The 25,117-nt window shown below is 46.2% G+C and overlaps 3 protein-coding genes and 1 non-coding gene across 15 annotated transcripts in view; 1 reads left to right on the top strand and 3 right to left on the bottom strand.

The window, feature by feature from the left end:
- The window catches only part of IFT172 (intraflagellar transport 172), a 43,933-nt gene extending 27,826 nt beyond the window's left edge, over window positions 1-16,107 (bottom strand). For 7 of the 9 annotated variants that reach the window (XR_008652404.2, XR_008652405.2, XR_008652406.2 and 4 more), the window contains exons 1-14: window positions 15,858-16,077; window positions 11,590-11,733; window positions 11,252-11,364; window positions 10,775-10,814; window positions 10,422-10,487; window positions 10,130-10,209; window positions 9,840-9,927; window positions 7,615-7,829; window positions 6,615-6,738; window positions 6,098-6,193; window positions 4,272-4,433; window positions 3,843-3,896; window positions 3,501-3,604; window positions 2,929-3,014 (exon numbers count right to left, since the gene is read on the bottom strand). Coding sequence is in view for 6 of the 9 variants with exons in the window: in XM_055252183.2 (XP_055108158.1) it covers window positions 2,929-3,014; window positions 3,501-3,604; window positions 3,843-3,896; window positions 4,272-4,433; window positions 6,098-6,193; window positions 6,615-6,738; window positions 7,615-7,829; window positions 9,840-9,927; window positions 10,130-10,209; window positions 10,422-10,487; window positions 10,775-10,814; window positions 11,252-11,364; window positions 11,590-11,733; window positions 15,858-15,896 (1,411 nt within the window). In the remaining 3 variants the exon portion in view is untranslated. Of the gene's footprint in view, window positions 1-2,928; window positions 3,015-3,500; window positions 3,605-3,842; window positions 3,897-4,271; window positions 4,434-6,097; window positions 6,194-6,614; window positions 6,739-7,614; window positions 7,830-9,839; window positions 9,928-10,129; window positions 10,210-10,421; window positions 10,488-10,774; window positions 10,815-11,251; window positions 11,365-11,589; window positions 11,734-15,857 lie in introns of all 9 variants that reach the window. The other 2 variants (XM_055252182.2, XM_055252184.2) reach the window with 2 other exon arrangements.
- LOC129468670 (U6 spliceosomal RNA) lies at window positions 1,785-1,886 on the bottom strand. Its single transcript, XR_008652754.1, has one exon. It is a non-coding gene; the product is annotated as a U6 spliceosomal RNA (small nuclear RNA).
- Window positions 16,108-18,128: 2,021 nt separating the features above from the next.
- On the bottom strand, window positions 18,129-21,468 carry FNDC4 (fibronectin type III domain containing 4). 2 transcript variants are annotated; one of them, XM_055253769.2, is made up of 7 exons: window positions 21,131-21,454; window positions 20,806-20,954; window positions 20,611-20,726; window positions 20,177-20,381; window positions 19,636-19,725; window positions 18,911-19,035; window positions 18,129-18,723 (listed from the first exon to the last, which is right to left on the bottom strand). In XM_055253769.2, exons 2-7 carry the CDS (start codon window positions 20,939-20,941, stop codon window positions 18,688-18,690), a joined length of 708 nt encoding a protein of 235 aa, XP_055109744.2. In that variant the 5' UTR covers window positions 20,942-20,954; window positions 21,131-21,454; the 3' UTR covers window positions 18,129-18,687. The 2 variants fall into 2 exon arrangements, with proteins under 2 accessions (XP_055109744.2, XP_055109745.2); XM_055253770.2 differs by lacking the exon at window positions 18,129-18,723 and having other exon boundaries at window positions 18,911-19,103; window positions 21,131-21,468.
- A 151-nt stretch (window positions 21,469-21,619) lies between these two features.
- Window positions 21,620-25,117, top strand: part of LOC129468335 (glucokinase regulatory protein) — an 83,066-nt gene continuing 79,568 nt past the window's right edge. For all 3 annotated transcript variants that reach the window (XM_055253755.2, XM_055253754.2, XM_063623832.1), the window contains exons 1-5: window positions 21,620-23,254; window positions 23,533-23,688; window positions 23,845-23,913; window positions 24,538-24,606; window positions 25,007-25,080. In XM_055253755.2, the coding sequence (XP_055109730.1) occupies window positions 23,195-23,254; window positions 23,533-23,688; window positions 23,845-23,913; window positions 24,538-24,606; window positions 25,007-25,080 (428 nt within the window). In that variant the 5' untranslated portion in view covers window positions 21,620-23,194. The remainder of the gene's footprint in view (window positions 23,255-23,532; window positions 23,689-23,844; window positions 23,914-24,537; window positions 24,607-25,006; window positions 25,081-25,117) is intronic.

The raw sequence follows: 25,117 nt of genomic DNA, 5'->3' as shown, positions 1-25,117 counted from the left end.
CAGTGAGCTGAGATGGCACCACTTCACTCCAGCCTGGACGACAGAGCAAGACTCTGTCTCAAAAAAAAAAAAAAAAAAAAAAGGAAAATGATAAAGCCGTATTTTTTTTTTTTTTTTTGAGACGGAGTCTCGCTCTCTCGCCCAGGCTGGAGTGCAGTGGCATGATCTCAGCTCACTGTAACCTCCGCCTCCCGGATCCAGGCAATTCTCCTGCCTCAGCCTCCCGAGTAGCTGGGACTATAGGCACCTGCCAGCACGCCCGGCTAATTTTTGTATTTTTAGTAGAGATGGGGTTTCACCACGTTGGTCAGGCTGGTCTCAAACTCCTGACCTCAGGTGATCTGCCCACCTTGGCCTCTCAAAGTACTGGGATTACAGGCATGAGCCACCGTACCCGGCCTTGAACTCTGTCATTTTACATACATTGAAAATGAGACCTACAGAGTGAAATTGCTTGTCCAAGTTCTCACAACTCATTTTTGCTGCTGGAATCTTAGGCCTCTTGGTCTACATTATTGTTTCCATCATAGATAACCTACATTTCTGAGTGCAGAAACCTAATGTGAAATATAATATTCATGAAATGTGCAACTATTTTAATAGACTCATGTATATGGAAACTTGATTTGTGACAGAGATTGCATTACAAATTAGTGGGTGAAGAATGGACTTCAACAAATGGTTAAACATATGGAAAAAAAAAAATTAGATCCCTACCCACATTATACATAAAAACAAATTCCAGGTGAAAAGAAAAATTTAAAAATGTTAAAATATAGGAGGGAATAGGAAAGGATTTCTTAAATAAGACTTAAAGCATCATAAACTTTCTTTTTTTTTTTTTTTTTTGGAGAAGGAGTTTCACTCTTATCACCCAGGCTAGAGTGCAATGGTGCAATCTCAGCTCACTGCAACCTTCGCCTCCCTGGTTCAAGTGATTCTCCTGCCTCAGCCTCCCAAGTAGCTGGGATTACAGGTGCCCTCCACCATGCCCAGCTAATTTTTGTATTTTTGGTAGAGACGGGGTTTCACCATGTTGGCCAGGCTGGTCTCGAACTCCTGACCTCAGGTGATCCGCCTGCCTTGGCCTACCAAAGTGCTGGGATTACAGGCGTGAGCCACTGTGCCTGGCCTCAAACTGTTTTTTTTTTTTTTTAAGTGAAAAAAATGGACTATTTTAAAGTGAAATGTCTGAATAGTAAAAGACTCCCAAAAGGAGAGAAAAGACATGCCATAGGCTGAGGTAAAAATATCTGCAATGCAAATAACCACCAAAGTCTATACAAGCATATGCAAAGAACTCCTTCAAATCAATGAGAAGAGACACTCTGATTTTAAAAATGGGTAAGAGATACGAACTAGCAATTCACAGAAGAAGAAATATAAATGGTCAATAATTATTATATATGAAATTAGTATGAGCTATAATTTTATATATATCACGTTTAAGCCAAATTATGAAGTCGGGCAATTTCAAGTATTACAGAAGATGTCAGACAATAGAAACTCTAACTGCTGGTGGGAATAGAAATTGGTATAACTTTTTTAGAGAACAATTTGGAAATATTTAGTGAAGTTGAAGACACAGCTCCTCTATAATTTAGCAGTTCCATTCTAGGCATGGAACTAACTAAATCACTGTAATAGTGAAAAATCAGCCACTTAAATGTCCATCAATAAGGGGGAGGATATAAAATGATTCAACGTAAATATAACAAAATGTCAGGATTTGACAGAACTGGGTATGGATAAACAAGTGATAATATCTTCTTTTAAAAAACTGGTTTAAAGTGGAAAGCTTCATAAATTTGTGTGTCATCCTTGCACGGAGCCATGCTAATCTTCTCTTTATCATTCCAATTTTAATATATGTACTGCCAAAGCAAGAAAAATATCATTATTACTTATAGCTAACATTTATTATTATGTACCAGGGATAAGTGTATTTCATATAAAGTACCATTTTTATCCCTATTTTATAGATGAGGAAACTGAGATATAGAAAGATGAAGTAACTTCCTAAGATCACACAGGTAGAGAATTGAGATGGTTTGACTCTAGAGTCCCATTCTTTTTTTTAATTTAATTAATTTCTTTTTTCATAGACAGGGTCTCACCATGTTGCCTAGGCTGGTCTCAAACTCCTGAGCTCAAGCAATCCACTTGCCTCAGCCTCCCAAAGTGGTGGGATTACAGGTGTGAGCCACTGTGCCTGGCCCAGAGCCCCATTTTTAACAGCTACATTGTATAGGTAATGCTATTCTCTATACTACTTTTCATGCTTGAAACATTTCATGATAAAAATATTAAGATCTAAGATTTATAAATCTTATATGTTGATATTTGTGAAGTGCAAATAAAGTTTCTGTCATTATTAGTTACTAATGATAAACTATACAAAAAATAAGACCTCTTCCAGTTCTAACAGTCTATGATTCTATGAAGTCTAAACAGGAAAATTCATTAATTTAATGGGCCTTTTCTACTACTCACAATTTGCCAACCCTAAGATATATGTCTAGAGAACATGAATAATTATATGGACCTTTGGGTTTTGTTTTTGTTTTTGTTTTAAGAGATGGGGTCTTACTCCATCAACTAGGCTGGAGTGCAGTGGCACAAACATAGCTCACTGCAGCCTTGGACTGCTGGGATCAAATGATCCTCCTGCCTTGCCCTTCCAAAGTGCTGGGATTACAAGCATGAGTAACTGTGCCTGGCCTGAACCTTTGTTTTTATATTTAGATATCCAGGTACAGATGCACACATATTGACTTAAACATTTCATATATATCCACTGTACATGTGGGGTTACTATTTACCTGGCGCATCTCAGATTCCTGCATTCACCACTGAACGCAATCCTGTGGTATGGAAGTGTGATATAAACATCTATTTTGTTATTAAAATTATGACAGTCTTACTCACCTATAGCAATAGTCTTAATATCAATAAGATAAGCCAATTTCTTATTATCTTCTGTTCCTTGCTGACACCTCTCATTAATACGAACACTGAAACATGAAGGGTGAGGTAAGGCAAAATGGGCTGAGGTAGTTGGGTTGTTTATTAAAGGCTCTGAAGTACCATATGGGATGAAGCTTTTATTTATTTATTTATTTTGAGACAGGGTCTCACTCTGGATGCCAAAGCTGAAGTGCAGTGGTGTGATCACGGCTCACTACAGCTTTGACTTCCCAGGCTCCGGGTGATTCTCCCACCTCAGCTTCCTGAGTAACTGGGACTACAGGGGTGTGCCACCATGCCTGGATAATTTTTTGTATTTTTAGTAGAGAGGCGGTTTCACCATGTTGCCCAGGCTGGTCTTGAACTCCTGGACTCAAGTAATCTGCTTGCCTCCGCCTCCCAAAGTGCTGGGATTATAGGCGTGAGCCACCACGCCTGGCTGAAGCTTTTGGATTAACTGGAGGACACAGAATTTAGGAGTCCAAAAGGAATTATTTTGGGTTTCAGGGATTTAGAGAATCTTGTGAGGTTACCTGATGAGGTGGGGGTTCATGAATTCAGTGCGTACAGAACCCAGGGTGTCATTATTCCCATATTCCACCAGGGTTAGCTCTCCGGCATTGAAGATCATGCATACCTGGGAAAAATGGAGCTGTTATACGGTGGAAAGGCTACATGAAGAAAAACGGTAGTGGGAGGTGTACTGTCAGTTCAAGGTGACTACCACTTTTCTCCTTGTTCTCTTACCCTGCCAATTTCATCCTCCCTGTTTCTTTATCTGCTGTTTCCCTATCCCTTGCAACTTGCCATCTTTATGACACAGAAGCTAGAACGGGGCTTATCAAGATGGTGATGGTGAATCAAGCTCTACTCACATTCTCGTTTTCAAAGAAATACTTCTCATTGCCACCAGATCCTTGCCAGGCTATCTGTAATGGGAGAAGACTTAAGAAGCAATGTGGAAAAATACCCAAGATAACGCCAAAAGAATGACAGGTTGGGAAGTGGAAAGATATATTTATGTAGGCTTTGGCACTACACAAAAGAGGTGCTGTATCAGAATTTGCTCTGGTCCCTGAGAGAAACCAGAGAGATGTTTCTGAGAGAGGGCATAAAAACAGTCCAAATATGGTGATTCATACTCTGGGATTATAAACCTCCTGGGTCTCCTTCCCTGAAACCAGGTCCCCTACACCAGAATGTTAGAACTTCTCATGGAGAGCTTACCCCTAGGGATTTTGGATCCCCACAAGTATTAAGCCAAGATGCCCCATTCCCACCCTACCCTCAATTTTGGTTCCTACCTCACTAAGCCGATTAGTGTTCAGGTCCCCCAGCAGCAGTGTTTCTGATGTGTGGGCCACCAAGTAACGTTCCTTTCCTAGGATTTTCACCTCTTCCACCTCATAGCCATAGTGTGACTTGAGCACCACTCGGGTTCCTGATGACAGGTTCTTCACAATCACCTTGGTAAAGGACAAGTCTGAGCCCCTTAGGCTTCCCCAGCCCAAAAGAAGGGTGAACAACTATGCCCTTTGCCCACCTCCATAGCACTAAACAAAGCTAATACCTTGTTTCCTCCCTGGGTCTAGGATATTGTTGATAGTAATGATATCTTATGTTTACAGGGGATTTACTATTTATGAAATGCTTTCCTATATTATCTCTTTTGACGCCCATAATTTATATAATTCTGAAAGTTCCACTGGGTAAAACCAATCACTTTTGTGTTCTCATAGTCTTTGTACAAACCTTATATATCATTGATCACAGTGTATGTATTGATCAGTTGATTGACTGACTTGACAGGGTCTCAGTATGTTGCTTAGACTGGCCTTGAACTCCTGGGTTCAAGCAATCCTCCTGTCTCGGCCTCCTGAGTAGCTGAGACTACAGGCATGTGCCACTGCATCTGGCTAACATTATTTTTTGATATGTCTGTGCCCTCTGTTATAATGATCTCCTTGATCAAGGGACAATGTCTTACAGATAATTATCTGTGTATTCCCAATGCCTAACACTGCTGACACATAGTAGAGAATGAATAAATGTTTCTGGAAAGAACAAAAGAATGAAGAAACCAATGTATAATAAATGGAAGGACAGAGGTAGAAAAAAGAGAAAAGTGGGCCCAGGAACTGAGAAATTTTTAGCTTGCAACATCATACACAGTGAGCTCAGAGGCCTTAAAACAACAGAGTTCACATTTATAATCCTATTTATCCAGTTGCCCAATTGCCAGTGTGTAGGCAGTAAAGTTTTAAGCCAGAAAGGCTTAAGTGGCAATCTCTGCACACCTTACGCCTGGTGCTTAAAACTTATCTTTTTTTTTTTTTTTTTTTTTTTTTGAGAAGGAGTCTCGCTCTTTCACCCAGGCTGGAGTGCAGTGGCGTGATCTCGGCTCACTGCAGGCTCCGTCCCCCGGGGTTCATGCCATTCTCCTGCCTCAGCCTCCCGCGTAGCTGGGACTACAGGCGCCCATCATCTCGCCCGGCTAATTTTTTTGTATTTTTAGTAGAGACGGGATTTCACCGTGTTAGCCAGGATGGTCTCGATCTCCTGACCTCGTGATCCGCCCGCCTCGGCCTCCCAAAGTGCTGGGATTACAGGCGTGAGCCACCGCGCCCAGCCTTTTTTTTTTTTTGAGACAGAGTCTTGCTCTGTCACCCAGGATGGAGTGCAGTGGTGCAATCTCAGCTCACTGCAAGCTCCACCTCCCGGGTTCATGCCATTTTCCTGCCTCAGCCTCCCAAGTAGCTGGGACTACAGGCACCCGCCACCATGCCTGGCTAGTTTTTTTGTATTTTTAGTAGAGACGGGGTTTCACCATATCAGCCAGGATAGTCTCAATCTCCTGACCTTGTGATCCGCCCGCCTCGACCTCCCAAAGTGCTGGGATTACAGGCATGAGCCACTGCGTCCGGCCAAAACTTTTCTTATAATAAGCTGCAAGAACTACAGCAGGAAAGTTACCACGGTGTTGCCCTGACATATTCTGTTGCCCAGAACAGCTCTTCCAGAGGGATGAAGATTAAATTTGAACTATGGCTGTGGCCAGAAGGCAGGGAAACGTTATAAGGATGAATGAGCCACACAAGGTCTCAATGCAGAAGGCTACCATCCTGCTTACCTGGCTAGGTCCCACATACGTCAACTCAAATTTGTTCTTGTAAATACTCCTTCGGAGGTAGCAGTCAAACTGTTCCACCCCACCACACAGTGTGCCCTAGAAGGGAAAGTGACAGCATAAAAGGTCACACACATAGTACACTGGCATGGGGAGAGTATCTAGAGACATCCTCAAAACCTAAGCTCCAGAGTCTAGAGAAGAGTTGGCAGTGAAAGAGCTGGCAGTTTTTGGAATTACCAAAAGGAAAGAGGCTACAATCATTGGACTCAAGGGCACAACATATTAATGGGATAAAAGGGAGAAAGTAGCCCTGCCTACACATAATTTTTTGTCCCTTTTGTGACCTCCAATAAAGTATGAATTTCTCTTTCCTGCCTTTAACGCCAGAATTTTAGGTCAGGGTCAAAAGGAAAGAGGAGATTCTCTAGTGTCAGGGAACAGTGCTTTAGGATAAGGCAGGATTTTTTTCTAGTTTGGTGAAAGTCACCAATCCAGAAAGGGATTACTAGTAACACACCACACAGAGTTGTGAGCCATCCCGCTTCCAGGCCAAGGCAGTGATGGTGTATAAATTGGCAATCTCCTTGGGCTTTGCCTCTTCCCAGATGCTTCTTTGAGGGATCCAGTTGAACACCCGAAGCCTGAAATAAAGTATGTGGCTTTTAGAAGAGATCGAGGCTGAGCTAAAGAGTGCAAATGGGCTGATAACCAAAGGAAATTAGTCTTGCTATATCAGAAAAGAAAGGAAATAAAAAGAACAGACAAGCTAGGCAGTCTAGCAGAAGAGGATATAGAGGTGCACAGGAAATAAGCTGGGAAAATCAAGGCAAAACTAAAATAGAATAAGAATGAGGGGAGCAGAGAAAACAAAAAGACCAGGGCAGGCGAGAAAAATAAGCTACTAGGAGCAAAAAAATATGGAACAAGGAGATAAATGGTAGGAGTCAGTGAAGAAAGAAGAGAATACGAGGAGACATAACATTGATAGAAAGACAGGACTGACAAAACTGGGGTTAAACACATGGCAGAGAAATGATGAGACCTGGAACATGGCTGTTTATCTGCTGTTCCATCATTCATTCATTCATTCTCCAAACATCTGAGCATATCTTAGATATACATAGCATATAGATGCTAATCTAGGCACTGAAAAGATCAATAATAAGCCCCCTTCTCAAGGACTCTGATTTAGCCATCTATCTGGCTAAACAACAGTAGTTTGCAAACAACAAACTGTAATATAATGTGAGAAACTCTAAGCGGTCTCAAACGGGGCAATGGAAACAGAAAATAGAGATGAATTCTGCTGTGGAAGTGCAGGGAGAGGCACAGAGACAAAACAAGAGCCCAGGACATTTTGGAACTGCCAGCACACCAATGGATGGCGGGAGCAGGAAGAGGAAAGCGCATGAATTACATACATACATTTGATTCTGCTCCAGTCTCCCACTCTGGCTCAGAATAATTTGGCTAAAGCAGAGAGTGTTCACAGGGAAAGTAGGCAGTAGGGGACTCACCTGTCATAACTTCCTAGCACAACGGACTGGCCCCCAGGACTTGCTACAGCTGTGGTGAACTCCCGCTCCTGAGGGTCACGGCTATAATCAAAAATTTGTAGCACGTGGCCTTCTTTTCCATAGGCTACAATTTTCTGATCACAGCCTGCAGCCACGATGCTATTGGTTGCCCATGCCAACGCATAGGGTGGACACGGGTGGTTAACCAACTTCCCCTAAGACAGAAGTAGAGGGTTTCAATCACTCTTCGAAGACTCCACCCGAGAAATTCCTCACTCTCAACACCTGGTACTTTCACTCTGCCCATCATACCCTGCAGAAGTCTCTTCCAATATTTCCCTATCCCAACACATCCTAATCCTGAACTCTTCACAAATTGTCACACACACACACACACACACACACCCCTATACACACACTTGTTGAACTTGTGCTCTAGAAAAACCTCAAAATGCTTGTATATTGGAATTGTCTTTTTTTTTTTTTTGAGACAGAGTCTCACTCTGTCACCCAGGCTGGAGTGCAGTGGCACGATCTCAGCTCGCTGCAACCTCTGCCTACCAGGTTCAAGCGATTCTCCTGTCTCAGCCTCCTGAGTAGCTGGGATTACAGGTGTGTGCCACCACACCAGGCTAATTTTTCTATTTTTAGTAGAGATGGGGGTTTCACCATGTTGGTCAGGCTGGTCTTGAACTCCTGACCTTGTGATCAGCCTGTCTCGGCCTCCCAAAGTGCTGGGATCACAGGCCTGAGCCACCACGCCCAGCATGTATTGGAAATTTTTAATATGCACCTGGTAAAGCTCCTCCGAAAAGGAGATGTGCTACACATTAACCAACACCGTCTGGGCCCACAAAGAGCATAAGGCTTCTTTTTTTAAAGAGGGTTAAATTTCATTATTATACGAGTAATTCTTTTTTTTTTTTTTTTTTTGAGAGGAGTCTCACTCTGTCACCGGGGCTGGAGTGCAGTGGCGTGTTCTCACCTCACTGCAACCTCCGCTTCCCGGGTTCAAGCAATTCTCCTGCCTCAGCCTCCCGAGTAGCTGGGATTCCAGGCACATGCCACCATGTCTGGCTAATTTTTATATTTTTAGTAGAGACGGGGTTTCACCATGTTGGCCAGGCTGGTCCTGAACTCCTGACCTCAGGTGATCCACCCGCCTTGGCCTCCCAAAGTGCTATTACAGGAGTGAGTCACTGTGCCCAGCCTATACAAGTAATTCTTTTTCTTTGAGATGGCGTTTCACTCTTGTTGCCCAGTCTGGAGTGCAATGGCATGCGATCTTGGCTCACTGCAACCTCTGCCTCCCAGGTTCAAGCGATTCTCCTGCCTCAGCCTCCCAAGTAGCTGGGATTACAGGCATGTGCCACCATGCCCAGCTAATTGTTTTGTATTTAGTAGAGACGGGTTTCACGTCAGGCTGATCTCGAACTCCTGACCTCAGATGATCCACCCGCCTCGGCCTCCCAAAGTGCTGGGATTACAGGCACGGCCCACAAGTAATTCCTAATGTAAATGATTCAAACAATACACAATTATATAGAGTAAAACATGAAAGTTTCCTTTTTATCCCCCATCTTTTTCCTTTTCCCTCTCTAGAGTAAACTGTTAACTCTTTTTTCTATGACTCTACATACATAAATATATATTATATATATTTTACATAAATAGGAATAATTTTCACTTTTCATTACTCTAAGAGTTTTTGTTTCCCTTTGTCTCAAGGTCCCTTTCACCTGAGTCATCCCTTCTTATAAGTAGTAAGCTCCAGGCTCCTAAACACAAATCCTCTCAGTGGCCACATCCAACTTTTTCTCTGTCCCTGAGTCCTCCTCTAGCTTCCTCCCTTAGTATCTCAATCCAAATGCCTTAGAAGTCCAACCTCCTCTAGGAGGGCTCCTGGAATTTCCTTATCCCCTATTCCACAGCATCTTTTTTTTTTTTTTTTTTTTTTTGAGACACAGTCTTGTTCTGTCACCCAGGCTGTAGTGCAGTGGTGCTATTTCAGCTCACTGCAGCCTCAACCTCCTGGGCTCAAGTGATCCTCCCACTTCGGCTTCCTGAGTAGCTGGGACTACAGGCCCACACCACCATGCCCGACTAATTTTTGTATTTATTTTTTATTTTTTTGGTAGAGACAGGGTTTCACTGTGTTGCCCAGGCTGGTCTCAAACTCCTGGACTCAAGCGATCCAAGCCTCCCACAACATTCTTTATTCATACCTGTGACTCTCCAGAGCCTTCATCATCAAAGAAATACCTAACGATGGTACCATCTGCATGACCAGAGAGAATTCCTTTCCCAGAGCAACTAAAAAGGAGAAAGGAGAGAAATACAGGAAGAGATTATTTTATCTCACCAAGAAAGCCCCTTTCTCTGTCAAACACAACCCTGTCTGTGCTTCCTGCTACCAGTTCTCCTGCCTTTCATACTATGGTCTTGCAGTCCAGACTTCCCCACAGCATTTTCCTAACACTTCCAGACTCTAGTGATACTACTCCTCTTTACTCACTTTGTTGTCAGGGACACCACGTAAGACTCTGTCCCATAGATGGTAGATGATTTATTAGTTTTGGTGTTTGCTAAACGAACCTGAAAATGGAAAAATGGACACAAGTATGGTTAGGCTATTTTAAATTTAACTAGGCCCTAAAAAAAAAAGGAAAAACTGTCCCACAAAACGGGTCCCTATGCATTCTCCCCAGTATACTACTTGATCCTAAGAAAGAGGATGGACCATATTCCTCTCTCCAGAACCATTATCCCTACCACTCCCTCTCTTGTGTTTCCCTTCCCTCTTTTACCTTCCCTTCAGCCAGTCCAAAGACAATGATGTATTCTGCGGGCCATTGCAGACAAGTGACAGCACTCTGCGTGAAAGGAAATAATGAAAAGGATAACCCCATCTGTGTGGGCCGGCACTTTTATAACAACTTCAACACCCCAACACACCACAACCTCAATCTCCTATAGGGAAGGACACAACAGGGCTCTAAGGAAGACAGCAGATGACCATGAACAGCCACGAAGCACCATCCTTGCAGTAGGAAAAGTCACATTCAGATGTTAGAAATGCAACTCCTGGCTGTATTTATAAGTAGATATACTAATATATGTTTGTTCATCCTAAGCTTCCAGGGACTGGTCTGAACTTTACCGTCTGGATGAACTTGTTGCAGATGACTTTCTTGTCACCCCTGCCAAACAAAAGAAGGGGAAATGTATTAAAAACCACTTCCATAAACAAATTGCCAAAAATGATGCTGAGGGAAGAGAAGAAAGAGCAGATTTCTTCCCTGGCCCACTAATGTTTGACTACTCTGTAGGAGCCCTGAAAGGAGGCATATATGGGAGCCTAAGCAGCTTCAGAATAATAACAAAGACGTGACATCACTCTGGGCTTCCAGGATCTCACAGGGCCTCCTGTTGACCTTGGACTGTTTCCTCCAGGGATGGGATTGAAGAACACGTGGGAGAGGCGAAGGCAGAAAAGCAAAAACAGACTCCAGAAAGTCTCTGCCTTCAATGGCCAAGCTTGGCTTCTCATCCCCTTTATTTCCCCTCCCTAGTGAGGCATTTCTCTTGCCTTCCCCTTCTTTCCTGGGCCATCCCATTTCCCAATCTCTATCCTCACCAATCTTCTCCAATCTTGTAGACATAGATGATGTTATCAGTCTGTCCTACGGCAATTTTAGTGGAATCAGGAGAAAAAGTGATGCCCTTCACCATATAGCTCTTCCTGCCATACTAAGAGTTTAAAAAAAAAAAAAGAAAGAAAAAGAAGTAATGAGTACACATGAAAGAGAAAAGAGAAAAAAAGATATACGTGTGCTCCTAAGGGAGCTTGAGGATTTATACTGAGAAAAAAGTGGGGTATGCCATTTCCTATGCCGATGGCTAGAAGGCAGACTATGTCTTCCAGGTTGTAAGACCTCATCAATAGGTTAAGATACACATGAATACACTGTTTACCTTCATGTCAACTGGTTTGGTGGAGAATTTATCTCTCCGTTCTCCATGTTCATCATACAGCAAGACCACTCGGTCCACTGTGCAGACAGCAAATTTGGCATTGTTCTGGGACCAAGCCATGCAGGTCACCTTTGCAGCTCCATCCTGCAGAGGCAAAAGGGTAAAAACAAACCCATGTGCTGGTCTAGAATGCCAAAAGCATTTCTAGCTCCATTAATTCTAGTGTAATTCTGGTCAATTTTCTTCCTGTCACGGTTCTATCCTCAAAACAAAGAGATGCCTGTGGCCCATCCTGGTCTCCAAAGGCCTTCAGATCCTGGACTGTGAGAACAATGTGCTTCTAGAGACTCATATGCAAATACAACTAAGAGGCAGGGTGCTAAGTCAACTGTATCAATGAATCCCTGCAACGACGGCCTCCTCGTTCCCAGGTCTGCTACTGAAATAAATTCAATTAGTCTGGTAAGTTTTGGTCATTAGCCATTCATTCAATTATTATTTTTTGAGCACTTTATTGATCAAGGCACTTGGCCAGGGGCTGAGAGAGAGACAAAAAGCAAACCATAGATCCTGCCTCCGGGTCTAATAAGATGGTGCAAAATAGAAAAGTCCTATTAAAGTATATATAAAGTACTGCAATAGTTTGGAGAAGCCTGAGAGAATTTTATGCTTAAATTATCAAAATTAAGCTTTGAAGAATGAATACAGTTGAGTAGGAAGTTATCTGAGATGGGAGGAATGGCAATGAGCAAAGGCAAGTTCTGGACAAGAAACAGTAATTTAGTTTATTTGAAACTATTATACCTTATAAATAGTAGAATAGAAGGGGTAAGGCAGGAAAAACAGGCCAGCTCAGGAAGTCTTTAAAGCCAGGCAAAGGAGTTTGGGCTTATTTGAAAGGAAAGGGAGAGACAGTGAGAGTTCAGGATGGGGGAGTACGAGTTGAGACTCAGGATGAACAATCCCACTGTCTTTTCTTCTTAACTACCCACTTCACAGAAACCCAAGTTAGAAGTTATCTCCAGGTGAATTATTCTGACCAGATCTGACCCTTCCAACACTAGCTCTGGTCCTAAGGGACTAGCTCTGCTACTAAGGGTTTCCTTCCTTGAAAACAAAACATTTTATTCTGCTTTTCTTCTGCCCCAGTTGTTTGATTAATTATTTGGACACTAGAGTTCTGGCTTAAAACATTGACACTTTTCACTCCAAACTCACCTATCTCCAAAGTCAGAAGTAAAAAGCCTCTTTTCCTGCAAATCCTCAAACCAGAAAATAGCCACACTACCATCACTACGATCCTCTAACTCTTCATTATATATAGAAGGGCTGAGGGCTCCTCATCAACCTTTGCTGATCCTCCTGCTTTATCGCTTTGACCAATCCTGGGCATTCAGCCCTACCTGCATCATGACATCATCTTATTTTGAGAGACTGAAGGAGGATTTCATTTCCAATTTTTCCGTTAAGGCAGAGAAATTTTTAAATTACAAATTCAATGGACAGCTTGCTGAACAATGAGCACAAATCTCTGTCTTTTTATTTTTTTGCCTTCTCCAACTGAGGAGAGAGCACAACTATCTTTTGTTCTAATTTCCTTTTTTTTTTTTTTTTTTTTTGACGGAGTCTCACTCTGTCCCCCAGACTGGAATGCAGTGTCACAATCTCGGCTCACTGCAAACTCTGTTTCTTGGGCTCAAGCAATTCTCCTGCCTCAGCCTCCCAAGTAGCTGAGGCTATAGGTGTGCGCTAACGTGCCTGGCTAATTTTTTTGTATTTTTGGTAGAGACAGGGTTTCACCATATTGCCCAGCCTGGTCTCGAACTCCTGACCTCAAGTGATCCACTCGCCTTGGCCTCCTGAAGTGCTGGGATTACAGGTGTAAGCCACCACACCCGGCCTGTGTTCTCATTTCCTCCTATTGTCCAAATGCCACACCCTCTGTGAAGCCTTCCTGATTTCCATAATCAATCAATTCTCCTTTCTCTACAATATGTACCTCATTAGATTGTTTTATTAAGTGAGGTAGGGAATAAAATAATAAGAGCTTGCCTTTAACAAGTACTTACCATAGAATAGGCATTTTGATAAGTGCTTGACAAGCATAATCTCATTTTACCTCATAACACTGAGGTAGATGCTGTTATTATCCCCCTTTTACAGATAGAGGAATGGAAGCCCAAAAAGATTAAGTAATTTGCCCAAGTTCACATACACAGTTTGTAAGTGGTAGGACCATGATTTATTTAATTAATTATTTTTTGAGGCAGAGTCTCGCTCTGTCACCCAGGCTGGAGTGCAGTGGTGCGATCTCGGCTCACTGCAACTCTGCCTCCTGAATTCAAGTGATTCTCCTGCCTCAGCCTCCTGAGTAGCTGGGATTACAGGCATGCGCCACCACACCTAGCTAATTTTTGTATTTTTAGTAGTTTCACCATGTTGGCCAGGATGGTCTCGAACCCCCGACCTCAGGTGATCCGCCTGTCTCGGCCTCCCAAAGTGCTTGGTTTACAGGCATGAACCACTGCGCCTGGCCTAGAACCATGATTAAATCTATGTATGTGTAAATCCATAAACCACAATCCCAATTTCTTTATTAAGATGCCCCAGTACACATTACACACTCAGTTATGGAACATCTTATTTATTTTTGAGACGCAGCCTCACTCTGTCACCCAGGCTGGAGTGCAGTGGTGTGATCACGTCTCACTGCAGCCTCGACCTCCTGGGCTCAGGAGATCCTCCCACTTCAGTGACCCCAGCAGCTGGGCCTACAGGTGCTTGCCACCACACGAGGCTATTTAAAAAAATTTTTTTTTTTTTGGACAAAGTCTCACTCTTGTCCCCCAGGCTGGAGTGCAGTGGCACGATCTCAGCTCGCTGCAACCTCCACCTCCCGGGTTCAAGTGATTCTCCTTCCTCAGCCTCCTGATTAGCTGGGATTACAGGCGGCTGCTGCCACGCCCAGCTAATTTTTGTATTTTTAGTAGAGATGGGGTTTCACCATGTTGGCCAGGCTGGACTCGAACTCCTGACCTCAGGTGATCCACCCGCCTCAGCTTCCCAAAGTGCTGGCATTACAGGCGTGAGCCACCGCACCTGGTTGAAATTTTTCTGTAGAGGTCTTGGACTCCTGGGCTCAAGCCATCCTCCCACCTTGGCCTTCCAAATTGCTGGGATTACAGGTGTGAGCCACTGTGCCTGGCCAGACATCTTATTCTTATTAGCTTTGTATTATTCTGTCCTTTGAATTTTGAATGTCCTTTCCTCTTGTCTATCAATTTTTCACACTGCTTTTCAGTTTACAATGCTCTTTTGTGTATATTACCCTATATAACTCTTCCCCAAGTCCCCTAAAGTTGCTATTAGCTAACTCATGTTTTTTCAAATGAAGAAGTTGGTGAGTGCTCCGAGACACTGTATAATAAAGGCTAAAGTTAGAGACATCAGGTCATTTGTTTAAAGTACTGGTGGCCAGCCTGGGCAACATGGGGAAACCTCGTCTCTACAAAAAACAAAAACAAAAACAAACAAAGAAACAAAAAGTTACCCGGGCGTGCTAGAGCACGTCTGTAATCCCAGCTACCTGGGAGGCTATGGCAGGAAAATCCCTTGAACCCGGGAGGCAGAGGTTGCAGTGAGATCGCGCCACTCACTCCAGCCTGGGCGACAGAGCAAGACTCTGTCTCAAATAGTTAAATAAAGTAGTGGTGGATCTGAAATAAGGACAAGGTAAGAAATTTTAAAAAGAAAATAAGAAAGTAGTGGTGGAGCTAGGACTTAAATTCTGGTGTGCTAACTCCAAAGCCCACCCTTTCTTCACCATGTGTCAGGGCTCCTCCCCTAGTGCCCAGCCTCTCCTGAATCAGAATACACGGTTCGGTCTTTGCACTCCCCCCTTCAGGGCTTGCACCTAAGGCGCTTATTTAATTATGGGCACATGCATACTCGCTGCTTACATGTGTACCTCTCCCTCTAATACAAGCCTCCTGAAGGGAGGGGCATAAGTCGGGTGGTTTGGGATTCCTACGAGCCCCAGCACGGGGCCTGTACACAACTGATGTGAATGAAATGTAAGGAAAGCTACAAGTCCTTAGCCCTCCATCTCGCCTCCTGGACGCTGTATCGACAGGCCAAGATCCAGATCATCGCTATATCCTTTACAGCCTTCTGCACACAGTAGGAGCTCAACATCATTAAACTTCAGTTCCCCCACTTTTCTTGGAACATAAAGCGTAAGGGGGAGGGACTGGCACGCAACTCCTCACCTGAGGGCTCAGCAGGGTCCTCAGGTGCTTCAACTTCATGACGCACACCTGTCTCTCAGATGCTCCCAGACAGCGACAACTCCCGTGGTTACCTGGACAGCTCGCCACGCAGCCGTTCGTTAACGCTTATGCGACCGGAGCGCAACACGCGTCGTAAGGTCACACGTAGCTTTGCGGCGAAGCAAACAGAACGCGCGCAAGCGCGGTGAGATCTAGGCCGGGCCCTTGAGAGGGCTTCACGAATGCTCTCCTTGACCAATCCCGTCGCCGCATGCAAACTCAAGACCAAGCCCCGCCCACAAGCCTTCAGCCAGCCCCAGGTCCTACGTCATAGCGGTCCGTCTCGCTCTTCGATGTACCTGACTTTCTGAGTGCACTCTTTTAATCCTCACAACCCTGGAGGAAAGCAGGGCGGTTTCCATGATAGGCCTTCTGCAGTTGACGGAATTGTACCCAAATAGGTTACATGACTTGCACGGGATCGCAAGGCTAATAACGACAGCTAACGATGAATACTCAGTATGTGTGTGCTAGGTACTGTGTAAAGTATTGTACTTGCATTTGTGTCATTTAATCCCAAAACCACCTTTTGAAGGGGATAGCGTTATTATTAGTCTCATTTTACATAACAGGAGACTCAGGGCACTTGCTCAAACTAACACAGCCAGCGAAGGACTTGCAAATGGGGTTAAACCCAGAGTTAGTAACTTTAAACAGCTTTTATGTTCTTTCTCAACTCCTAGCTCGCTCTCTCCATGCCACGATACTATAACCTGTCACACTCCCATCCCAATAAATGACATTTATTCTCAGAATCTGAGAGATGAGTGTTTTGGAACCAGCTGCCAAAGAAATGTAAGGTACCCTACTTCCAAATTGGGTAATGGTGGGTTAAAGACTGCTGTTTATATTGGAATGCTTTTATGGTTCAGTTTGTTGTTGTTGTTGTTTTGAGACAGAGTTTCCTTCTTGTTGCCCAGGCTGGACTGCAATGGTGCGATCTTGGCTCACTGCAACTTCTGCCTCCTGGGTTCAAGAGATTGTCCTGCCTCAGCCTCCCAAGTAGCTGGGATTACAGGCATGCGCCACCACGCCCGACTAATTTTGTATTTTTAGTAGAGACAGGGTTTCTCCATGTTGGTCAGGCTGGTCTCGAACTCCCAACCTCAGGTGATTTGCCTGCCTTGGCCTCCTAAAATGCAGGGATTACAGGCGTGAGCCACCGTTCCCGGCCTATGGTTCAGTTTTGAGGGCAGACCTGACTTGGCTCACCCGATAGGTTGTCTTGTGATACCTGGGGTTAGAGGTTGGTTAAGTAGAAAAGAGACTGACTTGTTGATCTTTGTTTGGATTGGAGTCCCTTTCAGAATTTTTGGCCTATCTTCTAACATACCAGAGAGATTGAAATGCAGAAAGGAGTTATTCATAAGCCTGCTCTGAAATGATCCAAAGTTGGGAAGATCTGTAACTCTCCAGGAAGTGTAGCATATGCTCTCCAGACAGACTGTGGGTCCAGAAGCCTTCCCCCACAGTGGTTTGCAAGTGTCAACAGGTGTTTGTCTCATGGCCACCAACTACCCCTTAGAAAATAGGAAAGAGCAGAGGACAGCCCCTATTTTCACAGAAAACAAGTAGGCCTCAGAGCTCAAATGAGAATTATTTTGACAGGGGAGTCCCAACCCCTCAGTTTTATTTTCAGAATCCTCCTCTGGATATGGTGGCAGAGCATGAATATAAACTCATTTATGATTTATAGTTATTATTGACTTTGACTGACTAAAGAGAGATAGAAATGAAAGGGAAGGCAAAGGAGGGAAGAACAGACACAGGAACACATAGGATAGGAGCATGTGGCACCAAGGAATCCATGAGTGTAGCTGTCCTTTCATTAGTCCCCAAGACACTGCTTAGTCCTTTTCTGACCATTAGCCCAGGGTTGATGGAGGAGTCAGAAGAATAAGTGGTGAGGAGCTATGCTGTCGATGCAAGCAGTGAAGATAAAAAGGCTACTGCCCTCTCAGATGATATGCCTTAGTTTTCAGTGGTGCAGGAACTTGTATCTTTCTCTTCTCTTTTTTCCCTTCTCACCCAACAAAGCAAAAGAATCCGGGGTTCCAGTTTTCTACACCTCTTCTTCCTGGCCCTGTCCTAGGGTGGGGTATTAACACACCTTGCAATGCTCCTGTCAAGTAGGTGGTGGTGTAAGGGGTCCTTGGAGGGTCAGGAGAGAGACAAGGTGAGGAAATGTCTTCAGCATACTATACAGTCAGCTCCAGTTTGTCCAAGAACCTTTATTGGAAAAATGTCCAACGAGTGAGATCACTCGCAGCTGAAGGGGCTGCCAGGTGAGAGGGGGAGCACCTGAGGCTCCATGGAAGACATTGGAGTAGTGCAGTGCAGCATCTGCCTCTAGGGTCAGACAATTCCTTTTATTTGCGGGGTAAGATGAGTACCCACAGAAACACCCCTCTCTGAGGCCCAGAGGCAAGATGTGGGGCAGCTGGGGATGCTGAAAGTCCTGATACAGGTGAAATGGGGCCCCCATTTGGGACCTAATGGAGTAGGGTACAATAAGTGACTCTCCCCTGGACCGGGGAATGGAAGGAGATATCCCATCTGATATCCACTCCGCAGGTCCAGGGGCACAGACTCTGAACAGACCTACCTTCTGGCTCTGCTCACAGTGGAAAGAGGATGGGTACCAGGCCTGAGATTGTGGGAGTGGTATTACCCTCTGGGAGTCTCGGGCAGATCACCATCTTGGGCTCTCCCTGACCCCATCCCCATCCCCAGTTATTAGTGCATCTCTCTTCTGGGTGTGTTTCTTCACTCAAACATCAATGGTGTTGATAGATGGTGACTTTTTCTGTGAAAGAAAATGGCCTGAGTCTCAATTTCAGGAAGGTAATAGGTGCCACCCTTTCTCTCCAGCCTCCCCCATCCCAGGTCTTCCATTCTCCATCTTTTTCTGCCCCTCTTGGACCTTCTTCCTTTCCCTGGCTGCCCCTCAGGGGCAGAATCACCCTTTCCACCCTCACTGGCCCCCACATCACCTGTCTTGTCCCCACTGGCCTTCCCTGAGGACTCTGTTCCGGCCCCTTTCCCTTCTCCTTGGGATTGTTGTTGGAGTCATTGTCCTTGATGATGTCATACTGACGGCAGAACAGCCCAATTACAGCTGAAACACAATACAGTCTGAGCCTTCATCTTCACTTCCGCCCTCATAGGGAGATACCCACGTAGCTTCTAGAAAATCCATGAAGAACATCCTGAATTCCTGGTGCCCATGCAGTCCTCCTCTCTGGGCTCTCAACAGCCTCTTCTCCCTCTCTTCAAAGTTCAAATCGTGCCTCCTGAACTAAGTATCTCCCCACTCTATTTCTCATTTCTCTCTCTTTTTTTTTTTTTTTTTTTTTGAGACAGAGTCTCGTTCTGTTGCCCAGGCTGGAGTGCAGTGGCATGATCTTGGCTCGCTCACTGCAACTTCTACCTCCTGAGTTCAAGCGATTCTTCTGCCTCAGCCTCCCGAGTAGCTGGGATTATAGGTGCCCTCCACCACACTCCGCTAATTTTTGTATTTTTAGTAGAGACGGGTTTCACCATGTTGGCCAGGCTGGTCTGAAACTCCTGACCTCAGGTGATCTGCCTGCCTTGGCCTCCCAAAGTGCTGGGATTATAGGCGTGAGCCACTGTATCTCTCACTTCTTTTTCTCCTGACAACCTTTGCCACTTCACACTTTTACTGAGTCCCTGGTCCCCTGTCTAGCTGCTTACTCACCAGCCCACATGAGCAACACCACCACAATGATGACCACTTCCCCAGTCTGCAGTGGCCGCTCTCCATCCAGACCCTCCACTGTGATGTCACCTGAGAAGGGAGAAGGCAGACTCCAGGTTACTGGGGAATAGCTATCTATGCAGACATATGCAGGATGGAGATGCTGGGGATTAGAGAGGGTAGACCCATCATAATGTTGCCCTTGGAGTGTAGGGTAGCCCCTCCCTGGGAGGAAGCCATTGGTGGACAGGTGGTTAGCGACCAAAAAGCAGGATGACTGCAGGTTAATTACTCACTTATGCAAGCTGCAGCTTTTGTGAAGTTGGGTAACAGGAAACTTAAAAGGCCTTCCCCCGAACAACTCAATACCAGCCTGTCTATACCCAGTCCCCTTCCCACCTGCTTTTCCTTCCTTTCCTGGCAGTACAATGAATTTAATCATCCTATTCAACTCAGCTGGTCTGTTGCTTGTTTTGGGGAAGCAAGTAAGAGGCTGCAAGCCAGGTAAGCAGCCAGAGAATCCAATAGCACAGACCCTCACCTGGGCTTGAGCTGTTTGAAGGTAGCCGGTCAGAACCCTTGAGAGTTCGGAAGTGCACCCGGGGCCCTGGGGGACTCTCTCCTCGAAGGCCGATGCTCCTGACCTGCACTGTGTAGTCACTGTCTTCAGCCAGGCCCCAGAGGGCGCAGGCCCGGGTGGTGGTGTTCACCTCCCGAATCACACGCTGCCCGGGGCCATTCTGCCGCTGCAGGGAGTTGAGGGGAGAGGAGGACAGCCTCACCCCAGTGCCAGGCCACAAGGCTCAAACCAGAGACTCTTCAACATCCAAACACTCCGGGGGAGTAGCGTGAAAAGGGCAGCCTGAGCCAGGATACGCCAGCTTCCAGATCCCCCACCGCCCCCCCTCGCCTTAAGTGAAGAAATGTGCAGAAATCCAAGGACACAGGTTGGGGGAGCAGAAGGGTGATTCATACTTGCTGGGAAATGGAGTAGCCAATGACGATGTTGCCTTCTGGGACGTCCCAGGACACAGTGGCCGAGTTGGCTCTGAGGTGAGTGACCGTCACATTCACAGGAGAAGGAGGCCGATCTGCGGGAGCCAGGGTGTTAACAGGTTTCACCCATTGACTAGATCTGGTTGACCCTCAGCCCCCTTCCCCTTTACTTACCTGCTCGCACGAAGCCCAGGTCACAGCTGACCAGCAGGAGGACCGTGGGGCTTAGATATGGGGAAAGGGGCACCAGCGAAGCCATGTCCCCACCGAGTCCGCTGGGGGGGGGGGCACTGTGGCATCCGCTTGACATCCAGGCGGGGCTCCTGGAGATGGCAGGAGTTGCGGGGGGTCAAGGACTGCCCAGAACGCACGGAGGTTGGGGGGGGCAGCAGCTCTCCTGGGCTCCCCACAGCTCACAACAGCCGTATTTTCTCTACGCCCTCCCACCCCCGCATTGCCCGGGCGGCCCCAGAGCGCGGTCTGCCCTGCCCACACCCACCTCCGCCGGTCCTCGCGGTTGGTCAGGCCTCCGGGGGCTGCTCGGTGCCCAGAGGGCGGCCCATCGCCCGACTCGGTGGCGCTGCCCCTACCCCATCCCGGCGCGGGCCCGGCGACGCGGGCAGCGCGGGGCCGAGCTGCCGGCGGAGCGGGCGCGGGTCCGCGGAGCCCCCAGGGCTCGGGCGGGCCACGGAGTCTGTCCGGGAGCAGGGGGCGTTGCCCGGACGCTGGCCTGGGTCCCCGGTGCGGAAGGCAGTGCAGCGGCCTCCGCCCGCCCCTGCAGCGGGATGTGACCGTCCCGGAGAGCCAGCCGCCGCCTTCTGCAGCGCTGGCCCCGCTCGCTCCGCCGCAGCCCGGTCGGGACGCGCGGGCCCGCCCCGCCCAGCTCGGGTTCTCGCAGCCGTCATTCCCCTCCCGCCCCCTCACTCCCGTCGTCTCGGGGCTCCTCCCACGACCCTCCCAATGGCGCCTCCGGGGACCCATCCCTTATCCCTTCTCTCTCCCAGCTCAAGCGGACAAGTCGGCGGAGGCGTTGGGGAGGAGGCGCGGGTGCTAGGGTCTCCGGCACCTGGGAGATCCCCTTCCTCCCCGCAGGGAAGAGCCAAGTTGGGAAGAGGAATTCCACCTCCAGTGCCTGAGGGGCTAAGAGGAGAGGGGAAGAGAGTGAGGGAGACAGTAATTGCTTTAACAATCCCTTACTTGTAGACTGCGTCAGCTTTTAAGTCTCTTTCCCATTCATAATCTCATTTAATTCCATTCTCTTTCTCATTCATTCTTTCATTTATTCAGCAAATATTTATTGAGCATCTCCTATGTGTCTGGCATTATGTTAAAACCTGGAGATACAGTGATTGTTAAGTATTGGGCTTCTCGGGAGAATCAAAGCGCAAAGCCCTATGGCTTTTTTTAAAAAAATTATTATTCCTTTCTTTTCTTTTCTTTTTTTGTTTTTCTAAAGCTCTGCCACTTACGGTGTGGTTTTGGAGAAACTGGTTTATCTGTGCCTCAGGTTTCCCACCTGTAAAGCAAAGCGTGTGAAATCTCACAGGGTTGTTGTGAGGCTCAAATGAGACAATGTTGGGGAAAGATCTTTATAAATCTCACAACACTATGTGACTGGATGATGATGATTAATTTGCACCAATCTGTTAGTTGCTTGTTTGTTCAATAACATGTAAGCCCTTACATTATTTCATGCTTTAGTTGAGCTTGAAATCTGAATTGAGAACCTGGGCATGAGTCCCAATTTGTCTAGCTGTGTGATCTTAAGCAACCAACTAAACTACTCTGAGCCTGTTTCATCATCTGAAAAATGAGCGTGTCAATATTGACCAACCTCTTAGTGTTGGTGTATCCAATGAGATACTGGATACACCAGTGAAAAGTGTGTTGTTCCGTGTAAATAAATGTTGGCTAACATTGTATTTAGGGCAGATTCTTTGGTTTCTAATTCTCAATGCAGTATTTCTGTTTCTGTGGGATTTTTCCCGCTGTAATATCCAGTACAGTGTGTGCACACTTGGGGCTCGGAAGCTTCTACTGCCTTCCTTTCTGAGAGGAGAGGATAAAATGGGACCAGTGGGACTGTGCGTGCTGAGCCTGTGATCAAGCCATGGGCCAGGTCCTCTGACTTCTGCTGACCTGGTGGCCCTGATCTCTGGCCTCAGAGGACACTTGCCCAGGGATTCTCACTGCTGTGGGTGTTGTCCTGCACTCCCAGGCTCCAGGTCCTCCAGAGAAGAGGGCATTGTCCCTGTAGGGCAAGAGTCCCGAGCCTCAGGTCTTCCTCTTCAGGGGCCAAAGCAGAGGCTGGCGAGTCAGGGTGCATGCAAAGAGGAAGCCCAGGAGTTTCCCTAGGGTTACCAGAGGGCTGGGGGCCTAGTGACCAGGAAAGGGTGGTGCAGGCAGTGGTACAGGGGGTGGTGCTCTGAGAGCCCAGGGTGCTTGGGTTAATCATCACTGGGGCTCAGATAAGGCCCTGCCAACTGGAAGCAGAGTCGTTGTGACCAGACGGGTTTGTGTGGCTGAAGAGGCAGGTGGAACAGTGTATCCACAGCGTGGGACCATGCCAGGCACAAAACGGTTTCAACATGTCATTGAGACCCCGGAGCCTGGCAAGTGGGAGGTGAGACCCCTTCTTCATGTTGGCTTTCTGTGCTGATTCCTAGAATTATTTTTCATCCTGTCTTCCCTCCACCCTGGTTTCTGCTCACTTCTTCTTCCTTCCTGATGTTCTTTCCCTAATATGCCCAGAGTACCAAATACAGGCTGAGTTTCTGGTGTGGTACGTGTGTGCGTGTGTGTGAGTCCAAACTCTGTGCCGGCTGCCACTCCTACCTCCAGCTCAGAGGCATGAATAAGGCTTTGGCTTCCTGCTCCATCCTTGTCCCCTCTTCCTTCTAGTTGTCTGGGTACGAGGCAGCTGTGCCAATCACAGAGAAGTCAAACCCACTGACCCAGGATCTAGACAAAGCAGATGCTGAGAACATTGTTCGACTGCTGGGGCAATGTGATGCTGAGATCTTCCAGGAGGAGGGGCAAGCCCTGCCCACATACCAGGTAACCAAGACCCAAGACCTGGACCCTGCAAATAAACATGCCAACCCCACCTCTGCTCTCCCTCACCGTGGCTCCTAATATCAGAAACCCCGAGACCCCCTCCGCCATCCATCGTCCTCCTTTTCTTGGCTTCTCATTCCTGCCTATTCCCTACAGAGACTCTACAGCGAATCCATTCTGACCACCATGGTACAGGTGGCTGGGAAAGTTCAGGAAGTGCTGAAGGTACTAACCTTCCTTCTGTTCCCTGCCTAAACTTTTCTGTTTCCCTCTTTCTCTTTTTATTGTCTCTATTTCTCACTTTGATAGATCTCATTCTCCTTTCTCCCTTTTGGAGATCCTCCCTTTTGGATCCTTATTTTCATCTTATTAATAAATAATAATGATAACTTCTCTGCTTAATACTTTATAATTGACAATCTACTTTCACACGTATTACCCTCACAAAAGCCTGTGAAGTTGATATGACTTCTGTTTGTTTTCGTCAGATGAAAAAACAAAGATTTAGAAAGGATAATCACTGTAGGTTGCTCAAATACACTCAGCTAATAATTGCTGGATAATGCCGCTTTTATTATTTACTTTTATTTAGATGACAAAGCTGCTTTCAGTTCTTTCTGGGATAAGTAAGGGTTTGAACAAGTAGTGGAGCAAGATACGGGAGTCAAACTGGTTTCTCTAATCCAATGTTCTTTTTGCTATGCTACGTTGCATGTATTTGTTCAATTTTGTGATGAGAGGAGGGATAAGGAGTCTTTCCAATTCCTCTTGCATTACTGACAAAGAAAAGAATATTCTTCCCCCAACCTGAGCCAGGCCCTGGTAATATATGCCTCTTTCCTTCTTCAGGAGCCAGATGGGGGGCTGGTTGTGCTGAGTGGAGGGGGCACCTCTGGCCGGATGGCATTCCTCATGTCGGTGAGCACCCTGGTCCCCAGTTTTGTTCCCCCTCCACTTCTAGAGGTGACCCTCAGGACCATAAAGATCATCATAACTAAGCTCCCAGGTGGCCCCCTCACTAGACCTGGACTCCAAGCCTGGCTCTTTCTCTCTTCCAAAAGCTGGATGTCACCATGAAGTCCCATTTCTTCTGAGCCCATCTGAGTCCTGCCAGTATGTTGTCAATGTCTCTACATCCCATGCACCACCAACTAATCATCTCCAAGCAGCAGCTTTAAGTGCCAAATTCCATGTAGGACTGGGTTAAGCACTGGTCTAAGAGAATCATTATATAGTCTCTGCCCTCTAGGAGTTGAAAATCCAAAATAATTGTTTCTTCTCTGTCATTACCTCATTACATCCTCTCCCCCCTTGACAGGTGTCCTTTAATCAGCTGATGAAAGGTCTGGGACAGAAACCTCTTTACACCTACCTCATTGCAGGGGGTGACAGGTAAGCCAAGTTAGCCTATGAATATTTTGTTTGACCT

This window comes from Symphalangus syndactylus, chromosome 18 (assembly GCF_028878055.3).
Source record: "Symphalangus syndactylus isolate Jambi chromosome 18, NHGRI_mSymSyn1-v2.1_pri, whole genome shotgun sequence".
Taxonomy (NCBI): Eukaryota; Metazoa; Chordata; class Mammalia; order Primates; family Hylobatidae; genus Symphalangus; species Symphalangus syndactylus.
This window is presented reverse-complemented; position numbering and strand designations above follow the sequence as displayed.

Excerpts from the sequence above, each read along its gene's own strand:
- FNDC4 (XM_055253769.2), bottom strand. The coding sequence starts at position 20,941 with ATGTCAAGCGGATGCCACAGTGCCCCCCCCCCCAGCGGACTCGGTGGG. Across the intron at positions 19,726-20,176 it reads TTCAAACAGCTCAAGCCCAG|GTGACATCACAGTGGAGGGT; the intron begins GTGAGGGTCTGT and ends CTCCCTTCTCAG. Across the intron at positions 18,724-18,910 it reads GGCCAGTGGGGACAAGACAG|AAAAAGTCACCATCTATCAA; the intron begins GTGATGTGGGGG and ends TTTCTTTCACAG.